Genomic DNA, 16,971 nt, shown 5'->3' on the forward strand with positions numbered 1-16,971 from the left:
CGGAAAAAGACCGGTAGCAACCGCTTCCGGTGGGCGCGCGGCGAGAGACGTAACGCGAGAGGTATCGCGCGCGGCGTTTGTGGGTCACGGGACGCGACGCGCCCCCTACGTGGTTGACGTAGCGAGGAGGGAAGTTGGGCCAGCGGCGGCTGGGTCGGCTTCTGGGCGGTGGTGGCGGGTGTATGTGAAGCCGGTGGACGCCGCCGCGGGGCTCCAGGTGAGGCCTGCCGACGGCCCCATCTGCGCGCGACCCGGGCTCGCCGGTCGGCCTTTTCCTCTGGCAACTTGCGGCCCCACATCACCCGGCCCTGGAGTGACCGCGCCCGGGTCCGGCTGCTCGGCCTGCGGTGGGGCTGCCAGACATCATCGCGGAGGCTGGTTACAGCCGAATTTCAGATAACAGCGAATGATGTCTGCATAGCTGCGGGTCTCACGCAGTGTTTCGGACCTGCTTATATTACAAATTATTGTATTTGCGATGCAGTTGTAACTGGACGTCCTGTGTTTTTATGCTCAATCTGGCCGCCTTACCGGAGGCCCCGAGCCGGCGGGGAGCAGCTGGCGTCCTGGAGGCCTGGGGAGTGGAGCCCGACACTGGGCTGCCGGGGCGGGACATGGAGGCCGGACGATGACCAGCGCCTCCCTGGCTTCAGACTGGTTGGACTGGACCCCCACGCTGTCGTTCCCCTGATGAACTATTCAGGAAGTAAAACACTATGCGTTTGAGTTTTGCCTTGTTTTTACATCCCATGCTAGTGAACGAGTTGCTTGTTGGTGAGGCGCTGATGGACTTGTGTGATAAGCCATTTACTTTACGTCGTCGGGAACATCGTTTCTCTTTGGCTTCAGCAAAGGCTTTTCCTTAAAGTCTTGATTGTTAGCACAGATGACAGGTGGACTTTTGATTCAGACTGCCTGAGTTCAAATTTTGGCTCTATCACTATCTCTGCTTCTGGAGAAGGGGTGGGAGGAGGTGGGGAGAGGTGGGGAGAGGTGGAGCAGATCTGAGGATTGACAGAAATGAAGTACAGAGAATGGGTGGACCTTGTAAAAGCGTTATTATGAAGGTTCAGAAGGCCATGGGGCAGCCCTTTCCTGAAGTGCAGTGGGCAGTTCTCCAGCTCCCAAATCAGCCTCAAAACCAAATTTACTCTCTTTTGAGTCCTGCCTCTTCTCAGGGATTGGGGCCAAAACGTAAGGTAACTTCTCTCCTAAATTACTCACAAGAGGGGTGCTAGGGGCTGGCAGTTTCTTCTGATGATTTGTATTAATAATATAAATTTTTCCCCCCTTCTATCTAGGAGGATGTTACCAAGTACTTCGGTGACTTCCCCAGTGCAGGGGAACGGAGTGTTGAGTTCCAGGGATGCAGCCAGACACACAGCGGGAGCAAAACGCTACAAATACCTGAGGAGGCTTTTCCGTTTCCGGCAGATGGACTTTGAGTTTGCTGCCTGGCAGATGCTCTACCTGTTCACTTCCCCACAGAGAGTTTATAGAAACTTTCACTATAGGAAGCAGACGAAAGATCAGTGGGCCAGGGATGACCCAGCTTTCTTGGTCCTGTTAAGTATCTGGCTCTGTGGTAAGTGTTTATCTGCAGGAGAGTTGAGAAATCAGTTGACTGTTTCAGGTTGGACTTGTCATTTGGAGATTCCTGTTGTCAGCGTGTTATGGGTCATAATTTGGGGTTCTCTGAAACTGTCTTCCTTTCTGAAGTCTCCAAAATCTCCTCACAGGAAAGAGAGTGGTATTCTTCCTGACTTTAAAGGTCCCAAGCAGATGCCAGAGGAAACTGGTTCCTTGGAACTTTAAAAAGCACAGGACAGAGTCACTCCATGTCTTTCAACTGCTGTGATAAATACGTAGGGCTTCCCTGGTGCTTCAGACGGTGAAGAATCTGCCTGCAGTGCTGGAGACCTGAGTTCGATCCCTGGGTCAGGAAGATCCCCTGGAGAAGGGAATGGCAACCCACTCCAGTATTCTTGCCTGGAGAATCCCATGGACAGAGGAGCCTGGTGGGCTACCGTCCATGGGGTCACAAAGAGTCAGACACGACTGAGGGACTAACACTCTCACTTCTCACTTTCATCAGGCCGATCCAGAGTGAGGGTTCTGAAAGTACTAATGTGATCTTGAGAAACTGCTTTAAGTTCTCCAATAGTGCAGTGAAAGGGTCTGAACCACTTTTAGTGTCTCAATCATGTCTGACTTTTTATGACCCCTTGGACTGTAGCCTTCCAGTCTCCTCTGTCCGTGAAATTCACCAGGCAAGAATACGGGAGTGGGTAGCCATTTCCTTCTCCAGAGGATATTCCTGAGCCAGGAGTCAAACCTGGGTCTCCTGCATTGCAGGCAGATTCTTTACAATCTAAGCCACCAGGGAAGCCCACCTTTAACTGGGTTTAAACACATGAGTGCCTTCTCAGTAGTGGTCGTATTCTGAATGCTGGGGCTACCCTGGTGAATCAGATACACGGGCCTCCTCAGTAAACGTCAGGTATCTCAGTGGTAGTTGTGTGTTCCAGGGCGATCTGCATTTCTTAATCAGTTACATCTATTAATAAGATAGCTTAGGGGTTTTGTTTACATACCTGCATCCCATTCTGGAGTGGGCATCTGAAAGGCAGAAACTGACCTGTATGCTTAGAATCTAGCAAAGTGCCTGAATGCATCTTGTAAATCTTTCTTGCAGTGTCCACGATAGGATTTGGCTTTGTGCTGGACATGGGGTTTTTTGAGACGATAAAGCTGCTCCTTTGGGTGGTATTCATAGACTGTGTAGGCGTCGGTCTTCTCATATCAACCTTAACGTGGTAAGTACGGAAGCTTTGGTTTTTCAGATGCTACTGTAGAGCCTCCCTCTGTTTGCTTCAGAGAGTAGCTGATGGAAACGGAAACTATACAAACTGAAAGCACTGATTTTGTCTGCCAGGATTACCATAATTCATTCTCCTGTGTTGGCACCTAGAGCAGAAAATACTCTTCAGGAGATGGTCTGCTTTGTCAAACTGCACCAAATAAGTGAATTGAAGTCATGATTATGTCGTATTAACAAGATCCCTGATTTTGCGAAAATGTTTCACAGCCAGTTCTGCTGAGGTTGTCTGGATGACGGCACAGTCTTCTGCTGGCTTGGTCAGCAGCTCATTTCTCGACGGGTAAAACGTGGAGGGTTATGTCATGGAATCTTACTTTGAATCTTTGACATGAGATGAAGCACATGAAAAAGAATTGTTTTGGTTAAGCTTCCTTCCTGCTGAAACACATGAGCAGGTTTTATCTGACTGAGTTCTCAGTCTGACTCTCTCTGGGTTTGCTGTACCAATACCAGTGTGCTGAGTATCAATTTGGCGTTTGGTGTTTTGATGGGTGCTCTTGTGTGGTTGGCGGAAGGGGTGGACATGAGGGTGAGCTTGGCACGGGGCTTGTGGTTGCTGTTGTGTATCAGAGAAAACACTGGAACCTGAGTTGGCAGAGATACCTGGGTTCAAATGCCAGCTCAGCCATTTACCCTGTCCTTCTTGGAAGATGGAAGTTAATCATCTATTTGTGAGGTATTTGAAAAGCTTGTACTATGAAAAGCACCTGGCATACAGTCTGTGCTCAATAAATGGTAGCTGTTAACATTTTGAGCAAGATTGTGAGATGCTGACCTCTGATGATACCAACTTGTTATTTTGCTTTGTAACTCCTGACCAGTCCAATAGGTTTTGTATGTGCTGGGTAGTCAGAAAATGCAACACACCAGTAATCTAAAATTCTAAGTGCAAGTCGCTCAGGCATGTCTGACTGTTTGCGACCCCATAGATCCCATAGTCTGTGGAATTCTCCAGGCCAGAATACGGGAGTGGGGATCTTCTTCAGGGGATCTTCCCAACCCAGGGATTGAACCCAGGTCTCCTGCATTGCAGGCAGATTCTTTACCACCTGAGCCACAAGATAAATTTCTAAAATCTGGCCTAAAAAGGATACTGCTAACTTAAGATGGCAAATAGATGGGGAAACAGTGGCTGACTTTATTTTGGGGGCTCCAAAATCACTGCAGATGGTGATTGCAGCCATGAAATTAAAAGACGCTTACTCCTTGGAAGGAAAGTTATGACCAACCTAGACAGCATATTAAAAAACAGAGACATTACTTTGCCAACAAAGGTCTGTCTAGTCAAGGCTATGGTTTTTCCAGTAGTTATGTATGGATGTGAGAGTTGGACTATAATGAAAGCTGAGCACCGAAGAATTGATGCATTTGAACTGTGGTGTTGGAGAAGACTCTTGAGAGTCCCTTGGACTGCAAGGAGATCCAACCAGTCCATCCTAAAGGAGATCAGTCCTGGGTGTTCATTGGAAGGACTGATGTTGAAGCTGAAACTCCAATACTTTGGCCACCTGATGCGAAGAGCTGACTCATTTGAAAGACTGAGGGCAGGAGGAGGAGGGGACGACAAAGGATGAGATAGATGGTTGGATGGCATCACCAACTCAAATGGACGTGAGTTTGGGTAGGCTCTGGGAGTTTGTGATGGACAGGGAGCCCTGGCGTGCTGCAGTCCATGGGGTTGCAAAGAGTCGGACGTGACTGAGTGACTGAACTGAACTGAACTAATGAAAAATTTTCTGACTGTGGAGGAGGAGGAGCTGGAGAGAGTGGTGAGGCTGGGTGCAATTGTGTGGTCTGCGTTTGAGCAGTGGAACCCCAGACTAGTGTGGTGATTCTAGAAGTAGAGGATGGTAGGGAAGAGGGGGAGCCCAGGGCCTCTAGGGTGGCCTGCAGGCTGTGGGCTTCGGGTGCCGGTGCATTCCATGTGGGACATGCTGAGTTCAGGAGACATGCTGATAATGAAATAAAGGTTCATTAGACACTGGGGGAGGGAACTTGGAGGCTGCAGCAGTCTGGCCAAAATGAGGATGTGACTGGCATTCTTAATCTGAAGGTGGGAGGGGAGGCCTCAGCTGTCTTTGAGCTCTCCTGGGAGGAGTGTCAGTGTTCTAGAGGTGAGACCTGGATGAAGGCCAAAAGCCTGGGAAGCACCTGTTTAAGGGCTGAGCAGAGGGGTGGGGGCAGCAGCAGCAGGACCATTGAATGGGAACCCTTGGATGGTGAGCTAAATCCTTCTTACTCTGTTCATTTTATTGCATAGTCTTGGCTCAAGTGGAAGGTGTTTTGGTAAGTTCCAGTTTGTTCTAGCAAAGCACTCGGATCTTGACATTTTCAGACAATTGAGTATAGGACTATTTTATTAGTACTATAGCACCTCTTGTTTCTTTTCCTGTTTTTATTTCCACTGTAGGCATAGCATTTTTCTTAACGGTATCCTTGAAATCACATATAGAAGCAAGCATCGAATTTCCATAACTGTTTACAATCCTTTTTGTTCTTTTCCTTTGAAGACCTGTCTGTGACCTGGATGTCTGCCTTTTCATTTATTCATCATTTAAAGGAACCATGAGGCCATGCTGCGGAACAGAGGCATGAGCTTGAGTGATTGTTCAAGCTGTGGCTGGAGATGTCGCTGGCCACTCTTTCCTTACTGGTTCCTCCGGATTCCCTGAACTTTCCACAGTGGGGCGGGGGTTGATGGGGGGTATGTGACCCTAGTCTTAGGCTGCAGACCTGTTCTCTATGCGTGTTCACTCTGGGTGAGCTCATTGAAGTTCACGGCTTTTAATACCATCTGCACACATGAATCTGTATATCCCCTGTGTGGACTGCTCCTCTAAGTTTCTAGACCTCCTTTCCATATTTCTTACTTCTTCACCGTAACAGGGCCAGGTCCAAACTCCTGTACTCTCCCCTTCCTGCACTCAGATCACTTTTGGTGCAGCCACTCCTGCCTCAGTGGCACCTCCATCTTTCACTTGTTTTAAGGCAGGAGTCTCTCAGTTGTCCTTGACTAACGTTTTCCTCTGGCACCCACTGTGTCGTACTCCACTCTCGCTGTTCGGGCCTCCCAGCTGTAGTTGCCCCCAGGCCAGGGCCCCCGCTGCCGCCACCCTCTCGTCTCCTCCTCGCAGTGACCTCCCCCTCCTGCCTCTTCGCTTCCATTCTTGTCTCCAGGGTCTGTTCTCAGACCGCAGCCAGAGGAACCCCGTCAAAACAGTAAGCCAAACGTCCTTTTGGGAACTCCACAGTGACTTCTTATTCCACCAAGAGTAAAAGCCTGACGTCTGACAGTGGCCACAGGGTCTGTAAGATGCTCCCTTTCTTCTCCCATTCCATGCCCTGCTGTCTTCTCACCAGTTGCAGGCACTCTGAGCCCCTCCCCCACCCGTGCTCAAGACTCCTCCCTGCTCGGAGGGCTCTGCCCCAGGGGTTCCCATCGCTGCCCCTGGTTCTTTGCCCAGATGTCACTCTCTCGGGACTCTCGTCGTGGCTGACATGTCACCTTTGCAGCCCCTGCCCTGCTGTCCTGCTCAGTTTTTTCCTAGGGCCGTCTGACTGTATTGTTGTCAGTCCACTCCCACTAGATTGAAGGCAGAAGTTTGCTTACCACCGTATCTCCAGTGTATGGAATAATGCTTGAGCTATAGAAGACAGCCAGTAAATACGCATGGGGTTAATTTTATTGTATTATGAAAGAAATGCTATCATTTTTTTCAGGTTTATCTCCAATAAGTATTTAGTGAAACGGCAGAGCAGAGACTATGATGTCGAGTGGGGCTATGCCTTCGATGTGCATCTGAATGCTTTTTATCCTCTCTTGGTCATTCTGCATTTTATACAGCTTTTTTTCATCAACCGTAAGTAGCAGTTTCTTCTAAACTTGTCATCAGAAAGTCTTCATTGTATCCACTGAAAAAAGATTCATTGTCCGTGTCTCTTTGGCAGATGTCATCCTAACAGACACATTTATTGGATATTTAGTTGGAAATACCTTATGGTTGGTTGCCGTTGGCTACTATATCTATGTAACTTTCTTAGGATACAGTGGTAAGTAATTGATTTTTCTGGTTGACAACACTACAGGGAGGGGAGAAGTTGTAACAGTAATACACTGAGCTTTTATGGAGCTGGTACTGTCCTGGTGTTTTACATAAATTCTTCCAGTTAATCATTAGTTATATGATACAGGTTTACTATTCCCCATTTTTCAAATGAGGAGACAAGCCCAGAGAGATTAAGTAATTTATCCATGGTCCCATAGCTCCAAAGTGGCATAGCTGGTACATAACAAACTTTATAATTTCAAGGAACCATGTTAAACCATCTGATGCTCTCCAGGTTTCTTGCAGGAACCCATGACGAGTTTCTTTTCTCCCAGGTTTTTGGGTTCTGGGTTACCAGCAGTCAGTCAGATGAGGAAAGGGTTGGGTCCAGTGTATGGGCATGTTTAAAACCTTTGCCGTATTTTCTGTTTTATGATTGGGGGACGATTGTGAAATACTCTTCATTTTGTAAACATCTGTGTTGGTCCCAGGCCACCTGCTGGACTGGAGAAGCCTAGGGGTGGGAGGTACTGGGGATAATCACAGAAGACCAAGCCCAGCTTCTGCTGCACTCAGGATATGTGTATAAATTCATTATTCAATCCTGCTATCGGTTAGTCTTTGATAGTATGAATGAGAACCATGTTTATTTTTCTTCATGTAAAGAAATGACTGCTGTTAAGAGTTAAATTTAGAGATCTTATGATTTGTTAGTGTTATGTATTGTAGCCCTTTCCTTTACGGTCCCTCTAGATGATTAGAATCTTACTGTAAACCTAGGTCACTTGGACTCACATGTGACTGATTCCACTGGTCAGAGAGTCCCCTTGACTTTGTCAGGAACCACTTGCCCCCCCCACCTCCAAATTGTAACACCTCGTTTTGGGCATTGGGGAGGTCCTGTCTCGTTCGGGGGAGATGGAAGTGGATTTTGGAGCACTGTCCTGGTATCTCCCTACAATTTAGAAGATTCTTTGGGCACAGCTCAGTTTCAGTTTGGGGACTACTTGTATGAGAAATACTTAGATTTGAATGCATGGGGTATAGACCCACTAACAGGAAGCCGCAAGTGAGAAAGAAGGAAACACAGATATCTGGGGGTGGGTTTTATATTTGAGAGCTTCATTTCTTTCCTAAAGTCTGGGATACTAGTTGAGAGCTCACCTTCTCCAGGTGGAGGTGTAACACTCCCTCGGTTGGGAAATCTCAAACAGCTGAAAGCTGTTTTTCTCCTATAACGTCACCCATGTCTGCTGGTACATTAAGATGGGAAGCTTCTGAAGCATCACAGGTTTCAATTCACCACTTGATCCATGAATAACTGGCGATACTGACTCTCACCCTTAACCTGAATCCTGGCCCTCTTCCAGCACTGCCATTTTTGAAAAACACGGTGATCCTTCTCTACCCGTTTGCACCTCTCATCCTGCTCTACGGACTCTCACTAGCCCTGGGCTGGAACTTCACCCACACGCTCTGCTCCTTCTACAAGTACAGAGTGAAGTGAGCCAGGGGGCCCCTTACATCTGAGCAGCAGCAACATTATCGGTGAGGTGGTGATTTCCTGTGAAACCTGTAAATAAACTATCATTGTAGATATCTTAAAGGTACAAAGTTTGCAAATTTGAAGAACTATAAATGTTAATAGTACATTCCTTAAAACTGATTAAATGTACATTCCTACAATAAATATTTTTTAAACTAAAGTGTTACCTTTTATTCATAAATATTTGCACACAGTGATATACACAGTAGTAAGGCTATAAAGAAAATAAAAAGGTAAAACTTTTTAACATTATTTTTGAAGGCATATCCACATAGTCATATGTGTGCCATTCCCTCCCCAGCTGTTACTGACAAGGTACAGAGTCACCCCCATTTCTAACAGGCTGCATTTTAAACTTTTATATAAGCCACAGGGTCCTAATTTAAGCTTTAAAAGTCTCCTTAGGAATCACTGAACTACAGGCTGTAAATGTCACTAATAGCCATTGTTTATGCAAAAAAAAAAAAAAAACCAATTGAAGACTGCCCCAGAAGCTCTTCTGCATAGCACACTTAAGGTGGGAGTGAACCTCTGTGTAACACTGATAGTCATGGTCTTAACGAAGGCTTTTTTTTTTTTCTTTAAAGACTTTCCAAAACACACAAATCTACTATTATTTTCTAACAGAAAATAGTCCCGGTAAGCTATTATATATCAGTGTTAAACAAAACTATAATAATAAAAAAGCTTGGTACTCATGAAGTTTTACCTGTTTTTTATTAGAAGGAGTCTTGAATTCAACATGGCTTTTTAAACTTCTTTATTTCAAATACACATGAACGGCTGTGGCACAGAGAAACAGTGATGAAGGCACAGTCAACGGGACCAGTTATCAGGTTTTCAGTTTTAGCAGCAAATTAGAAAATAAATAATCTGCCTTTGAAAATCCAACAGGACCTAAAATATTACTACAGTTATTACCAATCCGACCAGTGAAGATGTTATAAGGAAACTATGTACAATATATTTCAGGGGGAAAAAAAAAAACATTGGTACAACCTGGAAAAGCAGTTCTTCAGGCAGCTTCTCCCAGGGGTGCTTCCAGAAACACCCCCAATCACAAAGACAGCCTTTCCAAACAAAGTTTGTTCTCAAGGAGAAATGCTTTAGTCTTTCATCCCATAAATGAAGCAATGGTTACATTTAATCAGCTGATCTCTACAATCTTGCTTAGAAAACACGACCGACTACACTGAAAACGTCAGATCTGCTGGCAGTGCATCTTAGAGTACCGTCGACCCTGGCCATCATTTAGGCTCAGAGGCTATGTCTTCAAAAGGCATTTCCACCCAAATTTCAGCAAACAGAGCATTTCGAACAAATAATGGAATGCTTATCAAACTCAAGTACCAAATCTTTTTGATTCCAGGGCAATTTGCTAATCACTAATGCTGTGAATTAAACAGCCTTCCTCGATTCCAAGAGTATGGAATGTTCCCCACAACAGACAATCCTTATTCTAGAACAGTTTTAGCACCACAGTTCCTAACGTTTTTCCACACAAACTGTGGACTCTGTTTCCAGTCCAACACTCAGTTTACATGTTTTGAATGACATCTAAATTGCCCACTCATGCTCTGAAGCTCCAGCCCTTTCTGTTTTGTTCCTCTGGAAATGCTCTAGCTAGCACCCTAACAGGTGAAGCGAGTGTTTCAGGTAAGGAGTCAAGTTTCTGTATAGATATTGATGATACAGGTATATAAATATAAAAAATGCCTTTTTTTTTTTTTTTTTTTTAGTAATATTCTTGTAGTGGTCTCCAGCACTGTAGGTTCACATGCATTGAAGAAATGAAGCATATTCATTATGCCACATATATGTTAAGATTAATAATTAAAGATACACAATTCTCAAACAAAATCTCACACTAAACAGTGCTCCACAGCTTGGAAATGTTTCTTTTTCTTTAGGACTTCAGATACGATTATGACTCAAATCTCTTGACTTTTTGATAACCTTAGTCTCTCATTTTCTTTCTTTTCATTCAACTTTTCTTATATCAGGGCTATGGCAATATAGTCAAAGCACAAAAAATATGGATAAACCAAAATTAAACTTCAGCAGTTAACAATTTGGGAGCAAAAGTATTTTGGAAAATAAATGTGAATTACAAAACTTTGCTTAGCACATATAGGATTTGATCTGTGCTTAGATTATAAAGTAATACAGAGTAGATTATTTGATCTCTACACAAAGGCATACTTTTTTTCCTCTTAATAGCTTATTTAAAATAGCACTGTTCATTCTTAATAATAACTGACAGAACAATCAAAATCAACATAAAGTGACGCTGATTCCAGGAAAAATATGCCTTACTGGATCCTGCTCCTGCAATGTCATGCTAGCAATTCCTTTATGAAATGTGCTGCTAAGCTGTTGCAAGTTTTTGCCCACAACCTTCCAATGAAAATTAACTGAGGTCTTCGGGAGAGAATCCCAGATGAGACTTGGATATATAATCTGGTAGGACAAGACTTTATTCATGTGTTTATCAAGAAATAACCCAACTACGTGTAAAAAAGTGAAACTAGAACACTTACTAACACCATACAATAAAATGGATTAAAGATTTAAATGTAAGGCCAGAAACCATAAAGCTTTTACAGGGAAACATACATGGTACACTCTTTGACATACATCACAGCAAGATTCTCTGTTACCCACCTCCTAGAGCAATAGAAATAAAAACAAAAGTAAACAAATGGGACTTAATTAAAAGCTTTCGCATGGCAAAGGAAACAACAAGATTAAAAGATAACCCTCAGAATGGGAGAAAATAAACAAAACAATAAGCAAACAAAACAACTGACAAAGGATTAATCTCCAAAAGATAAAAGCAGCTCATGTAGCTCAAAAACAGAAAAACAACCCAATCAAAAAATGGACGGATGACCTAAACAGACATTTCTCAGAAAACATACAGATGGCCAACAAACATGAAAAGATGCTCAATACAGCTCATTATTAATGCAAATCAGAACTACAAGGAAGTATCACCTCATGCCAGTCAGAACGGTCATCAGTAAAAAACCTACAAACAATGAATGCTGGAGAAGATCTGGAGAAAAGGGAACGCTCTTGCACTGTTGGTGGGAATCTAAATTGATACAGCTAGTAACGCAATTCCTTGAAAAACTAGGAATAGAACTACCACATGACCCAACAATCCCAGTACTGGGCATACAGCCTGAGAAAACCATAAATGAAAGAGACACGTGTAATCCCAATATTCATTGCAGCACTTTTTACAATAGCTAGGACATGGAAGCAACTTAGACGTCCATCAACAGATGAATGGATAAAGAAACTGTAGTACATATATACAATGGAATACTACTCAGCTGTTAAATAAAAAAGTGTACATCTGAGTCAGTCCTAGAGATGGATCTATTATACAGAGTGAAGTAAGTCAAAAAGAGACAAATATTGTATATTAACACATACACATGGAATCTAGAAGGACGGTACTGATGATCCTATTTGTAGGGCAGCAACGGAGATGCAGACATAGGGAACAGGTCTGTGAACACAGTTGGGGAAGGAGAGGTGAGACGAATTGAGAGAACAGCATGGAAACATACATTACCGTACGTAAAACAAGTGAGAATTTGCTGTATGACTCAGGAAACTCAACCCAGTGCTCTGTGACAACCTAGGGGGATAGAGTGGGAGGGGGTTTCAGAAGGGAGGGGACATATGTATACCTGTGGCGGATTAATGCTGATGTATGGCAGAAACCAACACAATATTGTAAAGCAGTTATCCTCCAATTTAAAAAATAAAAATAAATACACCAGAAGGAATTAAATAGGAAGACTTTTCTGCTTCACCTCTTTTAAATATCATATTCATTTTCTATTGCTGCATTAAATCATGGCAAATTTAAAAGCTTAAGACAATACCCATTTATTATCTCACAGGTCTGTAGGCCAGAAGTCCAGGCAGACAGGACTGTGCTCTCTGCTCAAGGTCTCACAAGGCTGCATCCAGGTGCTGGTGGGGACCAGGCTCTTGGCTGCTGAAGCAGAGTCCATCTGCAGACTCCTTCAGATTGCTGGCTGAGTCCAGTTCCTGTGGCTGCAGGACCGCAGTTTCCATTCCCTTGGCTGCCAGCTGGGGCCTCTCAGCTCCTTAAGAGGCATTTCTCCTCACGTGGCTGCCCCCATCTGAAACCAGCCATGGTGTCTGAAGTTCTCCTGCTTTGAATCTCGGACTTCTGCTGACAGCCTGAGAAAACTCAGGGCCCACATGATTTGGTTAGCTGTTCCCAGATAATCTCCCTTTTGCTGTACAACATAATTATGGATCATACTCACAGGTTTCACATACTCAAAATCTACTAAGTCACTGGGGGTCATCCACAGAAGTCTGGCTGCTACAAATACACACTGCTATCAATTAGAGCAATCTTTCCAAACATGCTGTTTGCATATAATCACACTTGGCTCCGCGGACAGCACTGTTAGCAGACGATTTTTTCATTACTAGGACACATTTAAGAGACGACTTCACAGCACTGCTGACGGTTTTCTAATTATTTACTGATGCAATTGTTGATCTAAAAAAGCTATAAAAGACATCTCCAACAGTTGAGTTAACCTGTACACACATGTCTAGAGCCTGCGTGCTAAATAATCCACGTGCATTCATGTTGTAGATCTTACTGGACTCCAATAGCAGAAACAGTGAACGCCATAAAGAACGCATGAGACTGAGAGCAAAGAATTCAGAGCTGGATCTCAGACACCTGGAAACGGGTCCTCAACTTTCTCTTCTCCCCACAAATACTCGTCATCATTTATACTAGGACATATTCTGCGTGTCTGCTTTCAGCTTCATGATTGCAACTCATTATTCTGAATTCTAAAATGTTCATATTAGCACTCTTGACACAGTGCTGTCCTATAGAATTTTCTGGGATGATGGAGACGTTCTATATCTGTGCTGTTTGATCCAGTGGCCACCAGCCATAGGGAGGGCCAATGTGACTACAGAGCTGAATGTTTTATTAATTTAAGTAGCTGCCCGGTGTCCAGGGGCTACTGTAGAGGACAGCAGAGCTCCAGAGACATCATGCCAAAGACACACAGAAAAGCAACATTAGTCCCACCACTTGACACACTTTTCCCCACTCCCGCTTTGGGCAAAAGTAGTTCAGCATCCATTCAAGGTCAAGTATTTACTTCCTCTCTGTTTCAGATTCCCTCATCTTCTGTCCCAGTACTTCAGTCCCTAACATGATTCTTAAAGGCAACCACTAGAATTGCCTGTCCTTGGCAAGCTTCTCATTGTCTAGTGGAAATCAGGGGAGGGGAGCTCAGCAAACAAGAGGCTCCATGGACACCTGTACAGCAGGGGATGGACAGGAAGCACGATGTACACACTTGCCCACAGGAGCTTGACATTTGGTCAGAGTGAGTGCACGTCTGTGCACACACACCCCCCACAAACAGAAACTAGACAGTTGAGACTGTGTGTGTGTGTGCGCGCGCACGCGTGCAAGTGTGTGGCAAGGACAGCAGCTGAAGAGAGTTCAAGAAAAGGAAGAGGAGTGTGGGCTGGCAGAGTTGGTCCCCTCCCCCAGACCCTGCCTGGGTACCTGCCATGTGTCAGGCAGTGTTCTGGGCTCAATGAGGCACTGGTAACAAATTCACAGGAAGAAAGGAGTGCACAAGGGAGTCCTTGAAAGATAAGATGTGGCTAAAACTCTTCTCAGGAACAGGAGGGATGAGCTAATAAGTTTTCACCCTCAGCTCTGCAGAGCTGCTTGGATAAGGCTCAGTCTCAAGACATACACCCTGACAAAGGGCCAGGAACTGCAGTTACTGTCACCTCCTTGGATTCTCAGAGCATGGCCTTTCTTCCTCAAGTCAAAGTCGGCTACTTGGGAAGCAGACAAACAAGGGGGTTCTAAACCCACCTCTAGATTTTTACCTCCTGACACTTAGTTGTTGGAGCAGCAATTTAGAATGTGAAGCTGGTTCCAATGTTTTATAATGAGAGGCTATGCTTTTCCAGTGAAATTTCCCTGCCAGGCACTGGGTCAAGGGGAGTTGGGAAGAAAAGGTAAATTAAAGAAAATACGAAATAAATTTTAAAAACCTTGAGGAAAATGTTTAACTGGACTTTGACATAAAAATAATCATTGTTGGCAGTGTGTAACTTTTAAATCAAGAACCATTCAAGTAATGGAAAAAATTGTACCCTATCTGTGTTTTCCATCCTTTTTCACTGCATGACCCTGTACAGAAAATAAGGCTGTTTGAAAGCTATTTGTTCAGCCTGCTGGGTATTATAGGTGACACTTCTCCAAGCTAAAGGCAACCAGCTAGAACCTCCAGTGCCCAAGGCCTCAGCCACGGGCTATTCTGAAAGCCCAGAGGATTTAACCTCTGCACACCTGTAACTGCCTGCAACCCACCTGAGGACACCACAGTGATTGGGAACTGATGTTGATAATTCATAATTTTGTAAAAGACTTCTGTTAAGATCACTGACTGCGAAGGCTGATAATCTTTTTGTCTACAGTAGTGACATCATGTGGAATTGCAGGTTTAAGAGTAATAAATACTCTTTGGATGTGAATTTACTTTCAAGTTCATACTGCAACAGAATAAATTATTTTGGAAAACAAACACCTGTTACAATACCCTTCACCAAAAACCCACCATTACAATCACATTTTTCTTTAGAATTAAACCAACTGTGACTTGTACAACAGCATTACCTAGAAAACATTTTGTCAGAACTCAGAATGAGTGCAGATATAAAAGCATCAAGAGAAAATGGATCTAATTCATGGATTTTAGACAAAGATTAATACAGAAAGAAGAGTTTGTCATTTTATATATCAGAGGAAATGTAATGACTTCAGTGTATGGTAATTTGGGTAGAAATGCATCACCCTTGCACATTAAAATTTATCAGACTGATTTTTTTTGTGGCTATACACCATACATAGTATAGTAAAATAACCCTCAAGAAGGACATTGGTCTTTAAAATCCTGGCTTTAAGGAATGACAAACGACTTTGAAAATATTTTGCTCAGAATCATTGTGATTATAAAAGCACTTCAGTTAGGAAATCAATCTAGAATCATTCTTAAATGGCAGTGCATTTGAAAAATGGCATTAACTTGTAATGTTTGCATTTCCAAAGAAAAATATAGAAAGAACTTAAAAAAGCAAGGTAACTGGTTTTCAAAAAAAGTATTGATTCAAAAATTTACTGCACAAAAATATGTACTTCTTAAGTATTTCTAATAAATTAACTCCATAACATTTTATGTATATTTATATATTTATATATATATAATCCCTGATCATCTATAAAAGAGGGTCTATAATACTAAAATAAATGAACTTCAAAAGTACCCCCTTCATAAAATGTATTTAACATTAATTTTTCTCAAATTTAATGAATGTAACAATATGTACAACTCTTATGTATTAGTATAATACCAAAATAGTACAAGTCATATTAACAGGCTGTCATAACTGTAAAACGTTTGAGTTGAGTTAAAACTGGAGGACAGCTTAGATTCAAAGGAATACAATTATCCATGGGAGATTCACTTTCCAAGTGGAAATATGACAATCATTTATCTACAGTAGATTTCACGAGAGGTAGAATTCAAGTTACCAAAAAAAGGTACGTGCTCAGCTGTCTTTAATCAACAAATTCACAGGGGAAAAAATGTGTTGGTTTCTTAGTAGAGATGGTCAGTTTGTGACTTTTTTAATATGGATCTGAAATACAAGATAGTGAACAGCATGATATGGCAATCCATTTTCAATTCGGAAAAAAACCTTAAGTATGAAATCCAAATGTTGTAAAAAAAAAAAGAAAAAAAGGAGAATCTAAGCTGTTTCACTGATTTAATGTATTGTCTTACCTCATTAAGAATGGCCCAAACAGCAGAATTCTGAATAACTGAAAGTCTGAAGGCTGAAATGGGGTTCAGGTTGCGATCCACCATCCCTTCCGCAATACCATTTTCAAATTTCCCTGCAAAGGAAAAATCAACACTTGCTGGGGTAAGAGCGAAACAAGCACAAACTATCACTGACTTAACGCAGGGAAGGAAAACACCAAAGAAATATTTCCATAGATGTTTTTACACAAAGGATGGGTGAATCTGTTTTCTTCCTACTACCTTTATTCCAGGTTTAAATGTTTCACAAAGTAAGTAGTACACGCTTTAAACCACGAGCAGCAACCTATTTAACAGGCAGAGCTACACATTTTCTTATTGCAAATTTTTAAAAAGTAAATATATTTATTCTGACATCAACTAACACAAGTTTTTAGTAAAATATGACTTACAAGCCTTACAAAACATACTCCTTACCATCTCTACTTTGAGGACTGAGTCGATAGTAACAAATTTCACTGCTTAATTAGACACACACACAATGGTTGGCCTTGAGTGATTTCCAAGGTCAAATCTAGGAGGAATTAAGAGATGATACATCCTCAAGGCAGGTCTAATATAAAA

General features: G+C 43.0%; 2 protein-coding genes across 5 annotated transcripts in view; one reads left to right on the forward strand and one right to left on the reverse strand.

Annotated features, from left to right (window-relative positions):
- The first annotated feature begins 68 nt into the window (after positions 1–68).
- UNC50 (unc-50 inner nuclear membrane RNA binding protein) lies at positions 69–8,602 on the forward strand. Of its 4 annotated transcripts, none has more exons than XM_052648999.1 (6): positions 69–217; positions 1,302–1,585; positions 2,696–2,816; positions 6,602–6,741; positions 6,830–6,931; positions 8,298–8,602. In XM_052648999.1, the coding sequence occupies exons 2-6, from the start codon at positions 1,306–1,308 to the stop codon at positions 8,432–8,434; spliced, it is 780 nt and encodes a 259-aa protein (XP_052504959.1). In that variant the 5' UTR covers positions 69–217; positions 1,302–1,305; the 3' UTR covers positions 8,435–8,602. The 4 variants fall into 4 exon arrangements, with proteins under 4 accessions (XP_052504959.1, XP_052504960.1, XP_052504962.1 ...); XM_052649000.1 differs by lacking the exon at positions 69–217 and adding an exon at positions 381–706; XM_052649002.1 differs by lacking the exon at positions 69–217 and adding an exon at positions 841–893.
- A 7,593-nt stretch (positions 8,603–16,195) lies between these two features.
- MGAT4A (alpha-1,3-mannosyl-glycoprotein 4-beta-N-acetylglucosaminyltransferase A) overlaps positions 16,196–16,971 on the reverse strand; it is a 113,360-nt gene continuing 112,584 nt past the window's right edge. The window contains exons 14-15 of the mRNA XM_052648829.1: positions 16,369–16,481; positions 16,196–16,222 (exon numbers count right to left, since the gene is read on the reverse strand). Of these exons, the coding sequence (XP_052504789.1) occupies positions 16,196–16,222; positions 16,369–16,481 (140 nt within the window). The remainder of the gene's footprint in view (positions 16,223–16,368; positions 16,482–16,971) is intronic.

This window comes from Budorcas taxicolor, chromosome 11, assembly GCF_023091745.1.
Source record: "Budorcas taxicolor isolate Tak-1 chromosome 11, Takin1.1, whole genome shotgun sequence".
Lineage (NCBI taxonomy): Eukaryota > Metazoa > Chordata > Mammalia > Artiodactyla > Bovidae > Budorcas > Budorcas taxicolor.